Here is an 8,738-nt window from a genome sequence, read left to right as displayed (position 1 = left end):
TCTCAGACAATGGGGGCATATCGCTAGGATATGCACCTATATCGAGAACGGAGCCCCCAAAGTGAAGGAGAGCGCATGCGCAGCCGCCCTCCATTAATTTCTATGGGGCTGCTGAAACTAGCAGAGCACTGGCTTGGCTAATGCCGTCAGCCCCATAGAAATTAGTGGGAGCATGCGCAACACGCTCCCATTCACTTCTATGAGAGAGGCAGGGATTAGCGCTTGGTGGTGGATGGACCCCGGGAAATCTGGGGTCCTCCAGCCACAGCTCTTCCCGCTCTGTTCTCAATATAGTTGCGGGTCCCAGTGGTGGGACCTGCACCTATCAGACAATGGGGGCATATCCTAGCGATATGCCCCCATTGTCTAAGATGGAAATACCCCTTTAAAGGGTAACCGTACCTAATACAAACGTCTGATGTCGTAGTGACACATCAAAGGTTTTAATCGGTTGGGGTCCGAGTGCCGAGGCCCCAAATGATTGAGAAACCGAGAAGAAGTGCTTACTCAGTAATGTCTGTCCGTCTCTTCTAGAGAGGAGAGATGGCGCTTTATCATCACTCCACTATGAGGTGTTGCAGAGTGTCTGTTTTGTCCCAGCATTCATCTTGTCTCTTGTGTTGTCCGAATATACTTTCTGTAGAGTGAACGATAGGAACAATTAAGCCTAGATTGCTAAGTTGTAGTTTAGAATAAGAAAACGTTATAGGCTGATTGCATTATAGTCTTGTCTAGATCACTTCCCAAGAAAAGTCCTTGGTGCTGTAGGAAGAGGTTCTTATTAGGTGAAAGCTCTAAAAAAAATATTAATGGGGTGGATTAGCTAAGGCTACATTCACACTTGCGTTTTGTGCGGATCCGTTCAGATAATACAATTGTCTGCATCCGTTCAGAACGGATCCGTTTTTATTATCTTTAACATAGCCAAGACAGATCCGTCTTGAACTCCATTGTAAGTCACTTGGAGGACTGATCCGTTTTCTATTGTCAGTGAAAACGGATCCGTCCCCTTTGACTTACATTGTGTGTCAGGATGGATCCGTTTGGCTCCGTTTCATCAGATGGACACAAGCAGAGTTTTGGTGTCCGCCTCCAAAGCAGAACAGAGGCAAACTGATGCATTCTGAGCGATCCTTTTCCATTAAGAATGCATTAGGGCAAAACTGATCAGTTATGGACCGCTTGTGAGAGCGCTGAACGGATCTCGCAAACGGAAAGCCAAAACGCCAGTGTGAAAGTAGCCTAATCTGTTTAATGTGTAGATGGTATGATCTTAGACTTAGTTTCTAATACAGTGTAGGGAGAGGGATGTTAAACATTTCAGTATTTTATTTTTAGGGAAAGATTTTTTTTATTTTTATTTTTTTTAATCTTAAGTGCATCACCGTGGCTCACCCTGTATGATACATTTGGTTCATCTGCTAGACATGTTGATCACTTTATTTTAATTTTTAAACCACCAGTTTGGGTGGGTACACATCACGTTTTTGCCATCTGTTTAACGGATACATTTAAAAAAATTATTAATACAAAGGTGTAGCACACTACTCTTGTATCTTGCAGGGTCCAGTAATAAACGATTTGTGTTAATGGAGATATATATATATCTATATATCTCTATATCTATTTTGCAATGGTGACGGATCGCATTACTCGGAGTCTGAATCTGTTAACGTGTTTTTTTTTTGTTTTTGTTTTTTTGTTTTTTGGGATACGTTAAACGGATGGCAAAAAGTGGTGTGAACCCACCCTTAGTTGGCTTACTTGGCAGACATTTTAAGACACACACTATTTCCATAATTTACACCTTTTTTTTTTTTTTTTTTTTTTTTTTTGGTCACACCACCCCCAAGAGTCTAAAATTCTCAAGGTGTGTACAGCAGGGTTTCTTTTTGGCCCAAATAGGCCTAGAGTTCTGGAGCATTTAGCTTAGTAAGTCTCCCCCATTCCGATTGCCATTTCATAATGTCATCTTCAGATTTCTTGAGATAAAGATTCTGTTTAGCAAAGAGAAGAATATGAACTGCTCTTGTAGTCTTCGGGTTATATGGTGGGGAGCCGCTGATATCTTTTACATTACTCTTATTTGGTGGCAGGCAGGTTAGGGTAGATGGGGTATGTGGAATGTATATCTGTCATTTATGTGAATGCCAGACATCTTTTGTTGTCTGTCCACGTGACATTTGTATTGTAGAAGCAGAAATCCAGTAATGTGTGAATAAAAATGCTAGAATATGTAAAGGAATGTGCGCACCATAGACATACACAGACCCCCCTTGTTGTAGGTGAACCGCTGTTGTAGGCATGCTATTACAAGTGCATTAAGTTTTTTTAAACCTTTTCAGTTGTTCCATAAATCTTTTGACTTATTTGAATGATGCGCCATGCACTGGTGTATGCTAGTTTTGCAGAATGAGGTGTAGTTGTAAAAATAAAATCAGTTTGTGAGCGAACGTAAAGTTTTTAACGTCAAAATATAAAAATGACCAAAGAGAAAAAGATAATAATCCAGATTAGAAAGTTAGTGGCAATCATATTTTAATTGCATGCTTTAATTTCAATATTGTGTTATTCCATGCATGGGTATATGTTTTGTTGATGTTGATCTCTTTAATACTTTTATTATTATTTATTTTTTTACTTTTCAATGTGTTCTATGTCTAATTGATGCCTTTTGTTACCTGGCTAGCAGGGAAAAGGGGTCGAGGCCGGTCCTGACCTGTTACAATGAAGACTGACTTGCTATGTGGGATTACACCGGAAGCTTGCAATGGAGTACTGGTAAGGAAATGAAGAAACCTTTAAAATGTCTGAGATGTATAGGAACATTTGTCGCAGAAGACCTTCAAGCAAAAATCATGGATTCTGATATTGGACATTTGAACTAATATGTGGACTTTTGATATGAATTCCTTTAACATTTTTTTGCAGTGCAAGTTATTAAATTTGTTTCCCTAAATCTTCACGTGTTCAGCGGAGTTGCTTCATGGCCTCTGGCATGGTATATTGGTAAAATTCTCTTCTATAAGCAAGATAAAAAATTCTGCATATATAATTTTTTTTTAATACAGGGTCCCAATGGTGTGTACTTTGCCATTTTTAAGCAAGTTGTCCATTTTGCTTGCTTTGACCATTTCGATCTGAGCATCTTAATCAACATTTGATTGTGTTTCTAAGCCTGCAGGAATCCTGCCTTCCTTAAGCTTCAATGGTTGCAGCTGTAGGACTACTGTCCAATGTTAAGGTTACATTGGAACCCAGACCCTGCAGTTTTAGGGCTGATGTACTGCAGATATGCAGGTATTTAAAGCTCACGTTTAATGGAACATCTTGATTAAAAATGGCAAGGTGACTTTTGCATTTTGATGGTTTAGGATGTCTTGTTTTTGTTCTCTTAAAAAAAAAAAAAAATGCTTAAAATTGTGTGGGAAGCAAGGTTAACTACTTATGTATGTATATCGCCATTGGTACCCGTTTTATATACGTTTTTGCTCCCAAAGGTTTAATTAAATGTGCCACATGAATTGTGCTGAAATCTTGAAGTTTCGGGTGTAATCATCAGAGCCGGTTAGTCAGGCATTCCAGATAGTGGTTCTTTTCAGAACCTTTTTTAAAGGGTTGGTTAACTACCTCAGTAGCAGAGGATTGAACTATACCCTGTGTGTACTGTATATAGAAAATCTTTGTTGATGAAAGCCAGGCTTGTTCAGTGTGCCAATGGGGAAGTCATTTTGAAATGTACCAAATGTAATGTTCTCTGGCCTTTAGTGTTAAAGGCCTTGGAGACTTCGCCATGGGCCCCACAACAAGCCTAGCTTTTGTCGTATTTTGTGGCTGAAAAAGCAGCCTTTGCTCTTTCAGATATATTGTAGTTATTTGGCTGTAAAATAGTTTAGCGAGATGTTACTTTTCTAAGACATCAAATGTTCCAAAAAAAAGTACATCAGCAACTTGTCCTAAACACTGCAGTGTCCCCTCAGGTCGGTCAGGCTTTAGCTGAACATGCAGTTGACCTTTTTCTGATGCTATTTAATATGGTTTTCCTAAATGATTAGATAAAGCATATGGGCAGTCACCAAGTCTGGTCAGCACAATGAAGGGTTTCTCTTCACACACTCCCTCACCTCTGTGCTGACCAGTTTGTGGACAAGCCATCTGTTTCTCAGAAAATGGGTCATAGATATACTGTGCAGTACAGTTATTTATGTAGCCTTTTTTTTGTTTTTATCTACTTTTTTCTTAAGCACCTTGATAAGGGGAAACATGGCAAATACATCTTTTAATGGAGCACAGTTTCCGCTGTATAAAACACTTCACCTTAAAGGGACACTGCAGTGAAACTACATATTCATTAGGCACCACAATAGTTGATCGATCCTGTTACCCAATAGTAGTTTCTTATTTCCCCAGCAACTGAAATTTTTAAGCAGCATAAATACGGTAGATCTGTCATCTGTTCAAAATGCTCATGACAAACAATCATTTTTTTTGCATTCCTGCAAATAAAATTGTTTTATACTGTAAGCTGGAGGTGAGTGTAACTTATTTTTGTAATAAAAGTTTTTATTTTTTTTAAGTGTCATTAATATAAGTGTATGTTAGTCCAGAGATTATTTTGCTTTATAGTCTCACTGCAGTATGTTTTCGTGTACTGTGCTTTTTTTTTTTTGTTCATTTTAGCATATTGGTTGCCAGTTAGTCTGCAGAATTAAATCTGTTAGGCCAAACAATCAGTAGCACATATGATTGAGAACAATGGCAAATACATCTCTACAAGGTTCAACAAACCTGGTTGCAGAACGTTCTACGTGTCAAAAATACTGTTACTTTTTGTGGCTTTTTTTTTTTTATATATATAATTCTCACCATTTTTTTTTTTTTTTTAGCAATATGCTTTAGCTAGAAGTACTTGAGGGGAAACAAAATGTGCAGCCCCTTTCCAGTGGGCAGTAGGTTCCTTGAGGTGTAGATCTGCTGCATTTTCCCTTTTTTAAACCACAATCCAAAATGGATCAAGCCATGGAAGGTAAACTAGTGATGAGCAAATTGCCTCGTACAAATCGAATTTGTTCAAACATCAGCCTTATTGAGCAGCAAGAGCCTGTCCCCGTTGCTGAAGACTCCCACTGCCCCATTGATCAACATGGCCAGATATGTCACCTGGCCCTGTCAATCTCACTCTTGCTTGGAGTAGCTGCACTTCTGGGTGTCTCTAGACATGAGAATTGCTTGCTCAGCCGGCATCTGCACTGCACAGGTAGCAGTTGAGCAACTCTGCAGGCCCGAAATGTCTGGCTTTGTCGAGGGGGGGGGGGTCTCTTTAGCAGGGCCAGTCCCTCGCTGCTCAGGCTGATTTTTATTTTTTGATTGGTATGAATTTGCTCATTACTACTCTACACATCAAGGAACTAGTAGATAAGGAAGGAGAGATTAGCATCCCTCTTTCCCACCCTTTACAGTTTTTGATGGAGAACTTTTTATATTTGCGATAAAGTATTACATTTCAAGTTCAAAAAAAATAAATTCTCACTTTTGTGATATTATATACTGGTTGTGTGATATGTTTGATGTCAAAGCATGTGTTTGATGTCTGTCTTAATACTGCCACAGCCTCTTCAATGTCAGGTTCTCTTTCTATTGTGCTCATTTCCAGGATATAAAAAAAAAATTTTAACAAAAAAATTTAAAGCCGACGACCAGGATTAACTGTGTTGCAAGCAACATTATGGAAATGTATTTTTAAAGTACCTATAGTATTACAAGAAACTATTATGCCTAACTTTTTTAGTAAAAATGATTACAATAAACTGCCAAGTATTCTCCAAAGTTTCAACAAGCAGGGATTTTTTTATATATATATATATACACTGCCTGTTAACACTTTGGAAAATAAGTGTATGAGCAGGGTAGAGTAATTATAGTTCCCATGAAGCTACTTGTGCTGCAAAACTTGCATTGAAGTTATTTTACTTTGTGAAATTTATTTTTGGTTGCCCTTATTTGTGCTTGCCAGCTTATTCACTTTTGTGCATTTATACCGAAACCACATCATGCTACAATTGGGGAACGAACTCTCGACTAAACTCAGTATTGAAGTTAGTGTTTCACGTTTTCTTCCTGTATCCACCACTACATAAAGCAAGTGTTTGGATCTTGTGGTTTACTTATTTGATAGACAAACATCTGCTGATAAAATGTCCAAGACGAAATCTGTTTCCATTGATATTATACTAAAGTGTTTCTTCTCCCTCTTTTGGGGTGGGTAGTGGGGTTATTGCTCCTAACCCCTCTCCATCTGCTAGAATATATACATAAGAATGGTTTGGCAGAACTTGATGAGAAAATACCAACCTTGAAAGATTTTTATTAGCTGCCTTTTGCCAGTAGGGTTGTATGACTTTATAACATACATTTGGATTTGGGATTGCACCAGTGATTTGCATTTTACTGGCTTTGAATTTTCCATACATATTTTTAAATGTATATAAAATAAAGTGATTTACAAAAACAAGTCATGTTTTCTTGTTTTGTTTTTTTCCCCCTCCCATAAATATGGCATTTAAATTAAAAAATGAAATTGTTGAAATGAAGTTTTTAAGAATATTTGTTTATTTTTATTTTTTTCCATGTCAATCTTTCAAAAAGAATCAGTCTTTCAGTTTTTGCTCCAGGCCTGGCAATAGGCTGACACTTTGTGCTGTAGAGATCAATACTCAGCAGTTATGTCATCACAAGTAGGATTACACTGAAAGGGTTTTCTCCACAAGAGGGGACTAAGTGCCAATTTCAGGTGGCTGGGCTTACGGAAACCACCAGGTGTCTCCCATTGTACTACATGCTGTTCAGGAGATACGGAAGCAGCATGTTCTGCTACACTGGTTATGTAGCTCCCATTCACTGCAATGCCAGTTACGGAAACTGGTTCCTCGGCTCGTTTGGCAGGTTCCTTAAGCCCAGCTACTGGGTCAGTGCTTCATCCCATCTTGCCGTAGAAAAGGCACTGGATCGCACCATTCACAATAGCTGGTGGTCACGGCTTATTTACTTACCCTTCCTGCACAATTACCTCTACACAGGTCACAGACTATAAACACAACAGACATGATTGCAGAGATTTTCTAGGCAGACATGCTCCATGTGGCTGCTTTAAAGTACATCTCTGAATACTGTTAGCTCAGGTAAGATGGCTGCCCCCTTATAATGAACAGAGAAAATAAATGATAAAGCCAGATTAAGGTAAAAAATGGTTTTTAATTAACCAAATATAGATGATGCATTCCCTGTATGTATGATACATGTATAGACAGCATATTAGTGCTATCAATGTCTTGGACAAAAAAAGCCCTTAAAGAGAACCTGTCACCACCCCTGACTTGTCTATTTTTAATAACTAACTGCATTCCCCATAATATAAAAACAATTTTGCATCTTTTCCTAAAATTCTGCATTGTGGTGTTCCTCTGTTATTCCTCCCTAGATACTTATGAATAAATTCACAGCTGGGCATTACCTTGAGGTAATGCCCATGAACTTGTAAGAAGGGGAGTGTCTTTATGGGCGGCATTAGTTGGACAATGTATGGACATAGGTAGCCCAACTGGAAAAATCCAGTTGTCCAATTTATAAATATTTATAGGAGGAATAACAGTTCTAAGAAAAGATGATCCAAAATGTATTTAATAGGGAATACAAGCATTTACTAAAAGGTTTAAATCAAAATTCCGTGCAATCCAGTGAAAGGAGCTGTGTCCATAACGGGAAATCACGCTCAGTGTTTTCCGAACTTGACACATTCGTCTGAAAGAGGCCTTAAAGTGAATTCTCACAGGTTTTTGGTGAATTTCTTTTCTCGCAGTTCTGTGTTTTGCTGTAAAAGTGCTTCTATAGGGAGTATAATGCTAGAGAAAAACTGCATTCACACAGAGGAGAATAAGTCACTAAAGCAATAAACACAAGTACCTAAAAATGTTAAAAACAAACATTTGTGTGAAGGGGCCTTTAACACCTTAAGGGCCCTGCTGTACATGTATGGCACTGGTGGATGTGACTTGAGGACCAGCGCCATACATGTACAGTGGGCGGGTGCAGGATCTGCGCCCGCCCGATCAGTGGAACAGGCCCGGCAGTCACCGACAGTCGGGCAACTGCTGCATACGCCAGCATCTGTGAAAATACCCTCCGCTTCCCCATCGGGTCACCGCGCTGCAGTGGCTGGAACTCAATGGCAGAGAAGGCAAGCCCAATGACTTCCATAGGCATCGGGGCTTGCCTTTGAGATCCAGCCCTTAGGCTGGGTCTCACAGGCAGGCTGTCAGCCAATGCATTACAATTAGGGATGAGCGAATCGACTTCGGATGAAACATACGAAAACAAAACATTTCCTGAGTTCAGGAAATGGCTTTTTACAGTATAAATCAATCTCTGGAGTTATGCGAAAACCAGACATATTGGGTATTGCCGCGTCTGTAACGACCAGCTCTACAAAAATATCACATGATCCAGTCCCTCACCTTAACGCAGTAGAAAAAATGAAAACTGCTAAAACAACCCATATTTTTTTTTTGTCACCTTATATCGCAAAAAGTGCAACACCAAGCGATCAAAAAGGCGTATGCCCCCACAAAATAGTACCGATAAAACAGCCACCTCATCCCACAAAAAAATAAACAAACTATGCCTCTCAGAATATGGAGACAGACTTTTTGTTTGTTTGTTTCAAGAATATTTTTCATTTTTAA

The 8,738-nt window shown here is 39.0% G+C and overlaps 1 protein-coding gene across 6 annotated transcripts in view; it reads left to right on the top strand.

Annotated features, from left to right (window-relative positions):
- LOC122933637 (synaptotagmin binding cytoplasmic RNA interacting protein) overlaps positions 1–6,511 on the top strand; it is a 39,457-nt gene extending 32,946 nt beyond the window's left edge. For 3 of the 6 annotated variants that reach the window (XM_044288537.1, XM_044288535.1, XM_044288533.1), the window contains exon 12: positions 2,693–6,511. In XM_044288537.1, coding sequence (XP_044144472.1) covers positions 2,693–2,731 — 39 coding nt within the window. In that variant the 3' untranslated portion in view covers positions 2,732–6,511. Of the gene's footprint in view, positions 1–2,689 lie in introns of all 6 variants that reach the window. The other 3 variants (XM_044288536.1, XM_044288534.1, XM_044288532.1) reach the window with 1 other exon arrangement.
- Positions 6,512–8,738: the final 2,227 nt, after the last annotated feature.

The sequence above is a fragment of the Bufo gargarizans genome, chromosome 4, assembly GCF_014858855.1.
Source record: "Bufo gargarizans isolate SCDJY-AF-19 chromosome 4, ASM1485885v1, whole genome shotgun sequence".
Lineage (NCBI taxonomy): Eukaryota > Metazoa > Chordata > Amphibia > Anura > Bufonidae > Bufo > Bufo gargarizans.
The sequence above is the reverse complement of the archived record's forward strand: the minus strand, read 5'-3'. Positions and strand labels throughout refer to the sequence as shown.